We start from the raw sequence: 15,998 nt of genomic DNA, 5'->3' as shown, positions 1-15,998 counted from the left end.
GCTCTCAGCTCCCATTTTCCTTGAAGCAGCAGAGGGTCCTGTGAGTTGATGAGTCCTGCTGGCTGGTGCTGCCTGGCTCTCTCTGGACCTGTCTGGCTCTGTCAGGCCCTGTCTGGCTCTCTGTGTCTCTCTGGCGCTGTCTGGCACTGCCATCACGTGTTCTTTGCCAGAACTGCTTCCTGATTCCACACAGCTGCCAATAATTATATTTTGCATGTTCAGTCATAAGGGCCACATCCCTTTTATGTTTCTTACTATTTTTCAACTCCCACCACGGATTCTCCTTCCTTCATGTAGAACACAGTCAATGTTATTTCTCCAAGCTGACTTCCAAAGGGAGCTGCTCTGGACATTCAGCAACTGGGTAATAATGTGTACTGGTGAGAACTGGTAGCTGGGAGTTCTGTCCACTTGGAGAAAAACAAAACCACAAGGAACTTACTTTTACAAACGGAATCTTATTTTTTGAGACTTGTTACTAAACAACCTCTTGATTACCAGCTAAAAAGAATTAATGCTTTTCCCATCTAAATAAGGCACGGTAATTTTAGGATACTCCTTAGAGCCAGGTAAGATCACATGATAAAACCTCCCTCCATCACTGAGCATGGCATGTCAGCACTGCTTCCTGGTGGAGACATCCTGCTAAACAGGAGAGAGGTTTCTGCTCCAGCTCCAGGGCTCTGATACATGGCTCAATAAAGGTTTGTTGTTCATCTGGCAACAGAAGGAAGCTGATGATTCGCTGCTGGATCAAATATTTCATTCTTTATCCTTTGATAAAGCTTTGAGGTACATTAATTTGAATTCCAGGGTAGAAGCCACAGAGGAAAAAAAGCTAAGCAACATTTGAGATTGGTAGAAGCTGCCTGAATGTTCAGTCAATATAATTAGAAATAACTGTCATAGTTAGTAGCAGTCTCACCACCTGAAATTAAGGGGGAATTGTTTGTTATTACAGAACTGCCAAATTGAGTTTTTTCACTAAATGTGAGGTAGCATGTGTCTGAATGCTAAGACAATGTTGAAAATTTCTGTGTGAAAAATAGGGAGTAAGGTTTTGTGGAGAAAATATAAAAGAAATTATGTCAAGCAATATGAAGAAGCATATAGTTAAATGAATTGTTTCTTATTCTCTCCTTAAAAATGAAGGATTTTAATTCCTCAAATAGATTGTTGTTTGAAAAGCAGAAATGATCAGTTTCAAAAAAAACCTTAAATGCTATTGAGAATGGATTGTGTGATTGCTAATGAGAATTTAATTTTACAAGTTTCACTCTTTTAACATTTTTTCTTCCTCTTATGATTGCTTTAAAACCATATACTAAATTATCAGTATGGAAGTTTCTCCTGCCTGTTAAGCCTGCTACAGTATTTTAGCCTAGCACATTCAGAGCCCAAATGTCCACCTGCTGATATTTCTTTTAAAAGTAACATCAGAGATGCTTCAAATATATAAAATTGTTCAAAATTCTTGCAATGTAAAGATAGTCACAAGGGTAGATATTTGGCTACATACAGTGTACTTCTAATATGACACGATAGAGTCAAAAGCCACAGTATTTGGGGGTTCTACCCTCAAAGTAATTTTCAGCTCAATTAAATTCATATTCTCATGAGGCTGATGGGAGGTCTGGGCATGCACTAACTCACTTCAGCCTGCCTTAAACTCACCTCATTTACATCTAGCTAACTCAAGCTTTGCTCATGTATGTAACTTTCAACTGCAAACAACACATTACACACATTGTCCTGGTTAGATGTCAGTATAGATTTGGTCTAAATTTTAAAATTTTTCTCAGGTTTTCTCCAGCACAGTCACAAAAATCAGCTTTCTTTATACTGCTCCCACTCAGTGTATTACCTTTGCTGCAGAAGTAGTCTAGAATGAGATCCAGATTGTTAGTTGGCTTTCTTGGGCTTTTTGAGATTTTTAAACAGTTGCTGGACCTAGGGCATTTTACAATCCTTTCACTTGATAACTATCAAACCTGATGGCTTAGTTCAGGAGCAGTGTGTCCCAAAGCGACAGGGCTGGGTAAGGTAAGGGGCAGATCAGCTCTCAGGTTACCTCTGAGATACCAGTAAGGATAAGGAAAAACATCCCCTCCTCAGCTATGATTACTTCCTTCTTGGGGAAACTTGCACTTGCACTGGGAAGCAGTATCCTCCCCTCCTTTCCTGGGAAAGGACAGATGAAGCTATCTTTTGAGTGGTTTGAGTGATTTTCCCAACAATCACTAATGAATGTTTGCTTGAAACTTTTATAGATAAACATTCAAAATAACACTCAAAAATAACAACACACTCAGAATAATCACATTAACTAGCACTTTGCTTAGTTATGAGCTCCCAGATGTCTTTTTTGTTTTTAATTGTTTCTTCAAAGTTCTATGCAAAAACACCTTTTTCTGTAGGTCCATCTACTACATCAGCCTTTAAAAATCACAAGAATGTGAATATATTTTTAAAACTCTAACTATTGTAATTATTTGTCTAGCTGAATTTTCCCATGTTATCTAGTGGGATCTCCAAAAAGCACCTCAGTCTTAATCTTCATTCAGGTACCTGGGAAATTCCAGATCTCTGATCTTTAGGCATCTTGGTACATCCAGAAATCTGCCCTGTTCCTCTTTTGGGAAGCGAGCAACTTGTTTTCAAGCCTCACTTGCAGGAAACAAAGAATCACTGCTGGATTACTGACTCCACAGCAAGCAGGAGTGTGACATTTGCTGGCAGATTCCTCTCCCAGAGACTTAACTCCAGCCACATCTGCAGTTGGAATGCTGAACCCACCCTCCATCTCTGCAGAGGCAACATTTCCCTCAGGGCTTAGGGAGGGGATTTTTCTACACAGAAGAGAGTCAAAGAAATGAATGTTTTCATTAATAGCTATTCACCAGACAACCTTTTAATGTAAATACTCTCCTTTGACAGTTTTCTCATTTTCTTTCTTACTAAAGCATTCTTGAATCCTGTTTTACTGTTTCACAGGTCTGCTCTCACATGCATGCAGATGGATTTACATGTTTCTTCTGCAGATTATCCTGCAGGTAAAGCTCCTGTTATAGAAAATGCAGACCTCTACAATCAGGGCAAGTGTCCCAGTACACATGCTCTGCTAGTTCATCGCATACCCCTGAACAAGTGTTTTCAATGCCCAAGGAAAAACTGGCATCTTGCGCTCCAGCTATAATTTATGTTGATGAGCTGGTGTCATGCAGCTGACTGCTACCAGACAGAGAAACAACCAGCAGAATGGTTCTGAGAATCCTGCCTGGGGGCACAAGAGTTGTTAAACTAGAGTATAAAACTATATTGAATGTTTCTTGGGGACAACATGAAGTCACTGCCCCAGGAATATCTTTGTATAGATGGGGCAAACCTCAGCCTTGCCCTCAGAATTTTGGCATTCTCTTTCAGGGGCTTTTTGTGAGTTTGTTTGCTAATTCTACTGGACAAACATCAACTTAATGGATTTTCACTGAATCCCTGACTGGTTGGAAGGGACTTTAAAGACCATCTTGTTTCTCCCCCTGCCATGAGCAGGGACATCTCCCACTAGACCAGGGTGCTCAGGGAACACTGCCAAGCCAGAAAATACTTCCAGGGAAGTGTTCCCGGCCAGGCTGGATGGGGCTCTAACAGTACGTGAGTATTTTGGAGAGTATATGAGAAATTAAGATGCAATTTCAGGATGAATTGCCAACACTGATACCATAGTTCTACCCTTAGTTTCCCTGTACAAGTGTTTGCAAGGGTGTTCAGTGACACACATTAAACCAGTCGGATCCAGGCCAAAACTAACCCATGAAGATGTCACAGAATAGGAGAGGATGGTGCTTCCTGAACGTGAGCACAAATAATTAATTTTCTAGTTCTGCAGAAAACTTCATGTGATGCATTCAGTTTCTTTCAGATAAAAATTAGTATTTATTTGGCCCCTGGCTGAAAATCCCCTCAGCCAACTACTTAAACCAGCACCTTTTTAAATCACAAAACAACAGGCAGAACACGCAATTCCTTTTGTCTTTTATTGCTCCTGCCAATGTGACTACCTTTACGCAGGCACATTGCTTTCCTAGATTAAAAACTGTTTTATTAATCTGGAAGCAGTGTTTTGACCTCCACTCCTCCTCCCAAGGTTATCCAATTAACACAGTTATCATTTTAAGAAGCATAACTTTTTTGTTTTTCAGGTCTGTGTAAAGGTTACTTGGCAAGAATACATGCACAGGACGTTAAATGGAGACCAACCCACCACTAAAAGGTAATGCACATGGAACATAATACAGTACTTTGACATAATTTCAAATAAATACCCACATACAAATGTAGTAATTTTAAATGCAACAATATTTCTTATGAATCAATAGTGTAACAGAAGATGGAAATATAAGTCCCCACATCTAAGAATAATAATGCTTTTTCCAGCAAACAGAAATCTTCTCTGCACTTTCAATATTAATTCAGTTTGTACTTTTTTTTAGAAGTGGGAGGGCTCCCCTCCAGCAAGTACCAATTAAATCATCCACATGAGCCTCACCAAGCCATTGAGAACCTGGCATGGCTTGTTGATGAGCTTCTCTCTTTCTGTTTGCTGAAATCACAATTAGATACAACATGCAAAGGAGATCCAATGTGCTGCGGTTCACATATGCACACATGTGCCGTGGCTCCTGCCCCTACCACCGCCCACAGTCAGCAACATTCCTGACACATTCCCAGACTGATACCATAAATGTGGCCATATACTGCTCATCTGCTCAAGACGAGTCCATCTGGCTCCCAAAGTGTAGTCATGTTTGTTCAGGTTTGTCGTTTTGATTTTTTCCTGTCTATACTCCGAATTTGCAAGGATTTGCATGATGAAATATCATTGACTAACAGAATTTTTTACAATTCCTTGAATATATAAACTCTATAGTAAGCCTACCATTAAAAATGTGTGAAATGGGAGTTCACTTTGCACTTATTGCTCCACATCTTTAATAAATTCCAAACCAGCCATTCCATTCCTCCTAAGTGACAGGACTTTAACCTACGCTACTCTAAGAGTCTCCTTTCAAATGATCAAAGGCACTACTGGCAATAATGAGTGACAGAAAGGCGCTGACAGATAACACCCTATCACTGACCACTTTAGAATTTTTCTTTCTAAATGTACCATAATTTGGCACAATAAAATGAAAAAGTAACAAAACAATTCCAATTTGGAATTTAACTGGTATAGTTGTATAAAATTCTGTTAATCGATAATACTTCAACTTCCTAAAACCCAGGAATTCTGGAATTTATATGTAATACTACTTATTTAATATTTTTCAAGTGCCTATTACTGTTTTAACCAGAGCAAAGTCAAGTTTTCTTCTTGTTACATTGAACTATTCCTAAGAATAATAATACAATATGAAAAAAACCCCAGAATTGGAATACCCTGGATTTCTTAATGAACATGGCAGTTAAAAAAATCAGTAATTTAAACATATAAAGCATAACATTTTAATAAAAAAAAAGATGCTGAAGCACAGCACATAGTTCAGCAGAGCTCCTGCTTTTTGTTGAAACTCTTTTCTAATCACAATCTAGAGCCCCCCCCCCAAATCTCTGCCACATGCTGATATATAATTCATAAGTCACAAGTTTCAAATTGGAGAGAGACTATGAGCACAAACCACTGCATTTATATAAACCTTCTACATAAGGAATTAAAGAAGCTAAAGAAAAATATCAAAAGTGCACAGGCTTAACAATCAGGTAAAAATGAGCATCTGCAATGAAGTAAATTCCCCCATCCAAGATTTCTAGGACAGCACAGACTAATATGGTGAGGATTACATTTGAAGTAGGTTTCTTCAGCACTTGTAAGGTTTCTTACTGCAGCAGCACTTATAGGTAAAGCTTGTTTGTTTTATAGCTCCAGGCAGAAAGGGAAGGTTTCAGGTAGTATATAGCAAAAGGTGTTTTCAAAAGTTAGGATCGGGTCAGTGGTTTCCATTCTGTGTGCAATGGGCCACCACTTTGAACCAGAGTGAGAAGGGTTAAGAAATGTGTTGCACTGTTGGAAAGGCCTTCTCCAGGGACTACTCTACAGCTGAAAAATGGAAAAATAAAATAGCATTAGGAAAAAAAAAAAAAAATCAGTGTTTATTTCTCAATCAACTGAAAACTTAACCCCATCCATGTGCTGCACAGGCAGGTTAGTTGGCTGAGGGTCTGTTATCTGGCTGGGGGAACAGCAGCCACTCCAGCTCGCAGATGCCTTTCCAGGGGGTGAACAAGGCTTTGTGGGCTCAGCCTGGAAGCAACAGCTTTGCAGAAAGAAGGATTCTTACAAGTACTGAATACAGCTTTGCTATTCAAGCATAAGTTAAAAGCAGTGAGTGTGCAAGAAATGTTTTCAGTGAAGCTTTAGGTTCTCCAGAAACATGCAGGTCAGAATATCATGCAGGCCTATGCAGAGAATCATTCAGAAAAGCCTGCTTGCAGAGGTAGGTGATGGCTTAAGGAATTTTCCATGCTTTACCCCAACCCATTGAGACTAATATGAAAGACTTATAGTAAATTAACATCTCAAGAAATTGTTAATCAAGAATTAAAAGACTCAGTCTTAAATATTACCTAAAAATACAAACAGCAGGATCAAGTCACTTTACACCATTCCTCAGTTCTTTTTCTGACAGGATAAACCATTACAGTGATAGACTCAAACAGCAGGCTGGCTGTTAAGGTTTTTTAAATATTTGCAGAAATGACTGAAGATGGAAATGATCACTAAGGCTATTGGGCTAATAGCAAAATTGCTCACACTTGGAACTGACAGAAGGAGCCAAGCCTGAAAGCAATAGTCACTGTCTGGTAACTAGAATTGTTACAGAAAATTCCAATTAATTCAAAGAAAAACCTAACTGCATTCAATTAATTTCTCCAGTTTACCTTTTTGACATCAGTATTTTGCAAAAGTACTGTCACTAGAGACATGGAAGCAGTGAAAACTGTGTTAAAGCTCGCTACTATGGTGGAAGCAGAATTGTAACTGAGTCTATTAGAGCAGAGAAAGTTAGCATTCAAAAGCCTGCTTTCACGATGTATTAAATTGTACTTAATGTAGGAATGAGAAGAATAAAGGCCTTTTGGAAGATTGTGCAGCAAAGAGAAAAGCAGGACTGAAAATTATAAAAGGTATCTCTTCTAAAATATCAAGCCTGCTATTTAGCAATATTAAAGCTCAAATTCAGGAGAATTCAGTATTTTCTAAAAGTAGTAACAGACACATAGGGCCTAGTTTCTAAAACCAGAACTGAAATTTATTTAAGCCTCAAGCAGTCATGTTTTAGAAATGTATTAGAATTTAATCACTTGAGGTTTTTTGATTCTTCTCAAGATCATTAGATGAAATTCTAGTTCTGGGCTGCAGTATTTCCATGGTTCCCAGCTTTGAAGCAAAGTTCCATTTGTTTAAAATCTCACTGTAGCAATTTAGACTTTCCCCCAACATGCCTCAAAATATTGGGGAAGCCAAAATTTCCCGTGGTTTCTCCTCAGTGGGAAAACCAGCCATGCTCTTATTAGCTTCTGTTAGCACTGGATATCTCCTGCGTGTGCATGGGCAGCACACGGAGCACGCTGGGAGCAAGGACAGGGACAGGCAGGGGAGCACAAGCACAGCACAGGGTTAGAATGGCTTTGGGAACCATGCTATCAAGCACTCACCAGCACAGGCTCACATTTCTTTTAGTAACACTACAGGCATATAAAAGTATTTGAAAGAGTACAAAATGAACAGGGCTTTACATTAAAATAAAGTCTGAGGCTAGGCACTTCAAACTCCAGGTTAAACAAAGAACTGTGCCTTTCTGTGCTCCACAAATTTTCCACAATTTTAGAAGCAAAGATTTTCAATCTTTTTCTGTTATGTAGGCACCAATTAGAAAGTAAACTTCTATACTGTCAAACATATTGTAATTAAGTGGGTAGAAAGGCCCCTTAAAAGTTCAATATCTGACAAAGGTTTATTAATTTTTAAACATTAATATGTGCACTAAGCTACTTCATAAATTACTATTAGCAGGATGATCTGGATCAATTTCCTGTGCCTCTAATGTAGAGCCCTGTGAAACACACGGCTTGCATATGGAATGCAGCATCTTCCGTGTACTTAAAAAAATGATCAGAGCTCTGAAATGCTACCTATTTACGTTAATACTGAGAAAAACTGTTTGTGACCAACAATGCTAGACCATAGTCACATTAATTCTACACATACATATTGTGTGGCTACTTTCCTGTAAAGGGTATCTCAGATGGGTTCTTTCCAAAGTGTTATGCTTGCAAGGAGCAACATAAGACCACACAGAACCTTTCAGGACATAACTTCTTAAAGTGGAACTATCTACCAGGTAGAATCCCAATTATTAATATTTTAACTTTTGTATCAGATGGAGTTAATATTGCATATTTTTAATATAAATGTGCAAGTTTCTTCTGATTATCCCTCTGAAGAGAGGGATGCAGAGTGTCCCTAATGCACCTGGTTTTTTTTTAGCTTTTATAGCCTATAAAAGCTTTAGTACTTTGGTTAGTGGTGATACAACAGCAAGTATTTAACATCCGCTACCACAGGCAAATTAAGTTTGACTCCAGTTTCCAAATGCTCTGAATTCTGGAGACAGCTCTAATTTTAACCTTTGTTTTTCACCACTTAAGCCACAGTAACAAAGAAGGTTTTCCGTTTGTTTCTGCCTATGAAAGCATTTATTGAAGTATGCTGCAACCCTGGAGAGGGGATCACATTTGTGCTATACAAACTACAGTAAGTAACACCAGATACATACTCTATCAGGCGTACTCTTAACACTTACCATAAAGAGCAAACCCCAGATATGTTAATTGTGGAAAAAGCTAACAGGTTTCCATTATTAACTTGTTAATAGCATCCCCATACTTATGCATTAGTTACAGTTAGGACCACTGTAATACATTTGTATTACCTGGTTCAACAACATACTAGTAGGAGTCAACTTATTGTGACATTAGATATCGGGGATTTACGCTGACAGTTACAGCATAAAATAAGATGCAGAATATGGTTTTTCTAGACATGTGTCCTAGTCACAACAGATTTTATATTTCTCACTACAAAAGACCTGGTTGTTCAGGACAGATCCTTCAGACCTGTCCCCACAGGACCGAATGGGACTTACACTGGGGTTACTGCCCTTGGCTTTGGAGGCAGACTTTGTGCGCACCCTTTTGGACTGCTCATGGTCCAGTTCCAAATGTTCCAGGCGCTGGGTCAAGGCCAGTTTCTGTTGGATAGCCATCCGAAGCAAGGAGTTCAGAGTCTTCTTCTCATCCTCGGCTGCTGCAAGTTGCCGCTGCATTTCATCCAGCTGTGTGACATACTCATCACATCTGCAATGAAATACATCAATCTTTAGCAATACTGGTTCCATTATAAACACCTTCCAACATAAGCCCATGTGTCCAGCCTATACAGGAGTGATAGCTTTGCAGGTGCTTATATACAAACTCTTAAACAGGAACTTCAACTAAACTTGTAGAAAACCACAACTACTTCTCACTGGGGTTCTAAGAATCCCACACTCAGCACTTCATGTTTGTGGTTTTCAAGATGGTGTATAATTAACAGCCTCCTTGGAGAGAGGAAGTGTGGAGCCTGATGTATCTGTACTCATGTCTGAATGTCAGTGAGATGTCCTCATAGACCCCATGCAGTCATACTACTTTTGTCTGTGCTTACAGAGTGGTTCTAAGCTTCAGGCTGGAAAGGGTCTGACGGCAGCAACAGGAGCGTTGTGAAATGGCCACCTGAACTGTGCTGTTTGTTACCTTACACAAAGTCCAAGTAAGAAATCTTCAGCGGTGACTGAACAGCGCTATTAAAAACAAGCATCCTTCAGAATTCTACTTTAACCTGCTCTGATTTTGCTGCAAGTAGTGGCTGTCTTCTCAATAGCAAGTGGCCTTTATTTAATTGATCTCACCATCAAAATCAATTTCAGAACAATTAAAGGAACTATGTTAGTGTCAAGGCTGTGGCAAAGCTATATGAATGCCTCAAGCTGTTCCATCTACAGACATTGTCACTGAGTGTGGAAGCTGCTTAACTTAAAAAATTAAAGTCTACCTGTAGATCCATATAGAGACAACAATTATGCATATGGATAGAGAAGTAAATATTCATAGGTACCAGCTGGAATTTACCATTTGCAAAGTACAACTTCTTCATAAAAGCAGAAATATCAGCAGAGAAGTTCCTTTAAATTTTGAAATGGAAAAGCCCCTGACTTAAAGGGACAGTTATCATTAGGTAATATAAAGCAGACTGCAAAAAAACCCAGCACAAAACAAAACCCCATTGATATGCAGATTCATCAGCTGTGCTTATGCTATCAAACTCTAGTCTCCCTGATTTTAAATCGGAGGATTAGGCTTATATGCCTAATTATATTTGCTTGGGAATATAAATAGGAAAAAGAAAATCCAGATTTTTATTTTTGAATACACAGAGATGTTAAATAGCAACTCAGTAATATGAACATATAGTTCATATGCATGAACTATAACTGCACTGCAGCTTTACAGACCAGGAAGTTTGGGTGAGTTTGGGGCCCCCACATGCACAGGAATCTGTCCCCTCGCCTCTCTGGGCATCCTGCTCTGGAGTTCCTCACACCCTCTCCCACACTGTGCAGCCCAGGAGAAACCAGTATGTGAGGGGTCCTTCTTTAAAAAAAAAAACAAAAACAAATAATCAAACCCAGGAACCTTAAACTTTTTGGAACACCGACACCCACCCTTCTCAGTGTGGTCAGATGGACTTATACCAACTGCTACACGCCAGGGAGTGGAAGCCAGACTCTGGGCCAGATCTTGTCCCATTGACCCATTTCAGCTCTAGAGACGAAGTAAGATTGAAACAGCCCTGGGAAGTCTGAAAAGACTAAAATAATCTTCAAAGTGTAAGAGTCTTCCCCTCTGAGGGATGGCGTCACCAGCTTCAGAAGGAGGGTGTGGCCACAAAACTGAACAGCTCCCAGCATCCTACTGACCCTGGGCCCTGCTGCTCCAGAGTGTCAGAGAGGTGTTTTCTTTCCCTTTGGGGTGGGAGCAAGACACAGGCTAAAGATTTCTGGGGGGACAGAGAGGCTGTGGGGTTTCACCCTAGCTTTGAAACCCACTCATGCCATCTGAGGTGAAAAGCAAGGTGTGGTTATATTAGAAGTGAGCTTTCTGCTATCTTTTCTGTGCACATCTTGAACCCGATTCTTTCCAAGCTCCACTATTGCAAACCAGGGGGATGTCCTGAATAACATTACCAATTCCTTGAGAAATGAAATGTGATTGCTTCAGCAAAATATGATCTGGCACTGGAGTGACCTGTCCCTGTTGCCCTTGTTCATGCTCAGTATTATAGTCCCAAAAAATTTGGGACGCGTAAAAAAACATGCAGAGGTTCCGCCCCACTCTCTTCCAGCTTCTTTCTTGTGAATGAAAACATATCCATATTTTTGTACAGAACACATAGTTAATGTAGCCCCAAAACTTGCAGCTCAGTGAAACAGCACCAAGATTGCTGCTGTCTTGATTTGTCATGCAGCAGAGAAGTCTTAATCCAGGCCAGCTAAAGCAAGGGGAAGAGAACTCTTCACCGCCATCCCATTTGGAACAAAAAGAGATAAGGAAGAGAAAACCAAACCATTGCAGTAAAGCAGAGCAGGGACTTCCCACACCATCTTACTAATGTTCTGGTATCACTCCTGCATCTTGACCAAGTACAGCCAGTTGTGCCAAAGCCAATGGCTGACTGGCCTTTCTAGGCCTGGCATCTAGCCTAGAAAGCAGTGAAGTCTTTCTCATGTGAGGCAAGCTGTAATTAAAGCCAGGATTTTGACTCCAAAAGATTATTGTAGCAAGTCATTATCTCACAGAGCTTTCCTGTTAGCACAGAAGTTTACAACATCAACTTACTGTCCCTAGAAATTACAAAGTATTCACTATTTCAAATACCTAAATTGGTTCTTTGGTTTTTTTGTTTTCCATAAAACTCTATTTGGGGAGTTTTTCCTTTCTTCCCCACAAAAAGGGAAGTGTTGTCAGTAGCACATGTGCAGCTGCAGCTTTAACTGTACTTGAGCAACCAATTTCTTCTATAGAAGAGACAACTGGGGAGAAGCAGGAGCATTAGTTACTCTGCCTACACACCATCCTTCACCCTGAACCTGCTTTCCTGATTCTTTAATCCAAAAGGAATAATATAGCCGCATACTCAAACCTTGTCCTGGTGCAAGCACGGCTGTCCTGAGTCAAGGAACATCACACTGTACAAAGCACAGCAATCATTTACTGGAACAAGGGGATAAGAAGTTTTCTAGAAGTGGCTGTACATGTTGCACACAGAGGTGGACTGGGATCTGCACTACTTTCTTCCTTCACACTGCTCACTGACTCCCAATTTCATTTTCCCAAAAAAACCCAAACCAAAACCCAGCAATGTTGCCTCCCTAACCATCTAGGATGACACAGGCTCTGGACCTGCTTCAGTTGGTGGCAGCAGCAGCTATAGCAGCATATCTTTGTGCCCTGTGTATTTTTACTGCTTTGACAGAACAATAAAGGCTCTTTCCTCTTTTACCATTCCATTTGTCATGTGCTAGGCTACTTCCCAGCTAAATATTCAATAAAATCAGAATAGAAGATGTCTTTCTTTTAAAAATACCTTTGAAAGAATATAATTTGGCTTTCACGCTTTTAGGAAGAATGTGAAATTAGTATCAACCTGCTATACTTTCACACATTTGCAGCTTTAAGTAGATACTGAACACAAGGTTCTGATTCTGCCCATTTTCTTAGTACTTGTAATTAACAACAACAAAAAAAGAAGCTTAGGAAACATCAACTAGATTTTTAAAAACAACACCAGCTATATACAAATATATACACCGAGAAAATAAACATTCTGAGTGTTAAATATAATGGTGAGAAATAAAAACTAAATCTTCTAAAACTCTCTGAAACCAAACTATTGAAAAACCTAACTTGGCATTTTCCAAACCTGCATATGACTGCTTCCCACAAACATTGGTTTGGCCTTAGTTCTACAGACCACTTTATGTAAGGGTCAGCATGTAATAGTTTTAATATCATTTATATGTAAATTCATTAGTAAATCAAGCCCTGTTCCAGGACAAAAAAAAAAAAAAAAAAAAAAAAAAAAGTGATTTAACCAAAAGCACCTGGGCATACCCATATCTTTCCCCTCTTCCCTGCAATCAATGAAGACCACATGACAACTTCCAAGGAAACAAGACAGGTGACTCAACAGTGACTGAAGGAGGCACTAGAGAGAAGCATCAACTACATCCACCTCGAGAGATTCTACTGTCAACTCACTAAGGAAATTCAAACATGCAGTATTAAAATCACAATTTCTCAGCTTTATTAAAAACTGGGAAACGTATTAGCAGAGACACAATTAAAATGAGATTAAAATGAGCACTGACTGCATTCAGCTGTAAGAGATCAGCCACCTGCTGTTTCTAACTCAATCTTTATATTAGAAATTAATAGTAAAGACAGATTTTTAACACCTTCCCCCACCTTTTCCTTACCCCAGGCTCTAATTCCAAGCTCTTCAGCTCTCCCCACCCCACACCACCCAAGCCATGCATGTGCTTTGCTTTTTACATCACACAAGCACTGACACTTTCTATGAATTGTCAAACATAACCAGGACTTGTGAATCTAAACCATGAAGACAAATAGTTGTTGCTGCAGTAACCTCCTGTATTTTAAAGTAATTCACTTTCCACTTTGATTAAAACCAAAAGCGCAGACAAACTGCCAAACAAGAGCTGGCACAGTGTACTGTGTGGAGCTCTCTGCACCATTATTATTCCACAAGAATGCATCCTGTGGTTCACTCTCTTAGCACCAGTGTTCAAGCAGAGCATCAGGAACATGGGAAGATGGTGTGACATAGACACTTCAACAAATCTCTGGAAGAATGTTACAACCCAAGTCCAGTGCCTATCTACAAGAGGCACCTTCACCAAGGTTGAATGTCAACATATGCAGCCCTACATTTTAGTTCTCAGACACAGAGTCTAGAGCAGGCACCTCAGTGCTGTAAACGCGAGTGTGTGCACAACATCATTTATGGGGTTTTGTAGCATGCCCATTGGATAGTGAAATGCCTTTGCCATGCCTGCACATCTCCTTGCTTTCACAGGGATGCTGACAGCCCAGACCTTTTTTAGTCTCTAGATGCCATTCATCACCTCCTGATCTAGCACGAGGAATAGGAGGTAAATGCTGTTATTCCCATCTGGGAACCCCTTTCTGGAAATGCTCAAAGTCACATCTTCTGTGTCTAGCTTTTCTGAGTATTAATGAGGAACAGCTGAGGGAGCTGGGTTTATTTAGTCTTGTCAAGAAGCGGCTTGGGAGGGTCTCATCACTCTCTACAACTGCTGGAGAGGCAGTAGTGAGGTGGGGCCAGTTTCTTCTGCTGTGCCTGCAGTGAGAGGATCACAGGAAATGGCCTTGAGCTGAGACAGGGGAGATTCAGAGTAGGTATTAAAAAAATGTTTTCACTGTTCAGGTGGCCAGGCATTGGAATAGGCTGCCCAGGAAGGTGGTGGAGTCATCCTCCCTGGAGGTGTTCAAAAAGCATCTGGATGCAGTGCTGGGTGATGTGGGTTAGAGGTTAAATGGTAGTGCTGGGTTGGCAGTTGGACTTAATCATCTTAAAGATCTCTCCCAAACTTGATGATTTAGTGATTCCATTTATCACACCATAAAGCACAACTAAGAAGCAGAAGCAAGTTCCAAAGACAAAGCAATCAAATCATCTGACACAGGTCAGTGAAACGACAGATGCCAATTGCAGGATGGACAGCCTAAGAATACCAGAATGTTTGCAACATCTTTACCTCTTCCTAGATCATCGAGGTGAAGCATCCCATCTTCCATGTACAATAAATGCTCATTTTCCATTGTTAAATGTCACTCCTTCTCAGAGCTAATCGCTTCAAGAACCAGGGAAAACAGGTAATCTCCCAACCAACTTGAATAAACACTGCCACAACAGCTTTATGTTTTGTAGCAGCACACTCTATCCATACATGTTCCTCATCAACAGGAGCATATCACAGACACACACACACACACTGCAAGCAATGATCTTGGGAAGAAGCACCTACTGCTTCACTCTCTGCATGGTGGATGGGAAGGATGTTCAACTCTTCCCCACACAAGTAAGGAATTAAATTTTGGGGCGTTCATTATATTTGTTACCTTGTAGCAAACATAGCTCTCAGGGAAGAGAAGGTGGCAGCATCCTCCTTCAAAGCCTTCAGCTCATTTCGCAGCTTCATCATGGTCTCTGTAACCATTGCCTTCTCATTCTCATACTTGCTTTTTAAGTTGGCAAGGGCTACTTCTGCAGTCTGTTGGTTACCAGGGAGAACAGAAACATAACATTTAATGAAACTCTTCATCAAATGTCTGGCTAAAAGATTTTTAATCACTAATCACAGAATGAAACATTTACTTTGTACTGGAATGTTAAACTTGTGGTCAACCTATCTTGTATAGATAAAATTTCATTTCTGAACACTGGGAATAGACACAGTCATCTCTTACTCCCATTAACCATGCAGCAGCATTAAGAAAGTTACAGAATATAGATGTAGAGAAACCTATCTACTAGCAACACAAAGGAACAAAACAATCTACTTAGTATCTCAATACTTAAATGCATTTGTCAATCACTAGCACAGTTCTCTCTTATAGCATCTTACTTATCTTACATTTGGGACACCTTTATTAAAATGTGCAAAAGAAAACTTAATGTGTTTATTTCATTCTTAAACGCCACTAGTAGTTTAGTAGACTAAACTACCTTTTTTTAAGGCCATTTACATTTAAGTGTAGAGAAGAAGATGAAGCATGTCACATGGTTCTTCAATGGC

At 39.8% G+C, this 15,998-nt stretch overlaps 1 protein-coding gene across 2 annotated transcripts in view; it reads right to left on the bottom strand.

The window, feature by feature from the left end:
• Positions 1-4,015: 4,015 nt before the first annotated feature.
• BICD2 (BICD cargo adaptor 2) overlaps positions 4,016-15,998 on the bottom strand; it is a 50,245-nt gene continuing 38,262 nt past the window's right edge. The window contains exons 6-8 of one of the 2 annotated variants that reach the window (XM_064723808.1): positions 15,322-15,473; positions 9,204-9,414; positions 4,016-6,094 (exon numbers count right to left, since the gene is read on the bottom strand). In XM_064723808.1, coding sequence (XP_064579878.1) covers positions 6,089-6,094; positions 9,204-9,414; positions 15,322-15,473 — 369 coding nt within the window. In that variant the 3' untranslated portion in view covers positions 4,016-6,088. Of the gene's footprint in view, positions 9,415-15,321; positions 15,474-15,998 lie in introns of both variants that reach the window. The other variant, XM_064723807.1, reaches the window with a different exon arrangement.

Source organism: Zonotrichia leucophrys, chromosome 12 (genome assembly GCF_028769735.1).
Source record: "Zonotrichia leucophrys gambelii isolate GWCS_2022_RI chromosome 12, RI_Zleu_2.0, whole genome shotgun sequence".
Classification (NCBI taxonomy): Eukaryota; Metazoa; Chordata; class Aves; order Passeriformes; family Passerellidae; genus Zonotrichia; species Zonotrichia leucophrys.
Note: the sequence above shows the minus strand (reverse complement) of the source record. Positions and strands in the feature narration are given on the sequence as shown.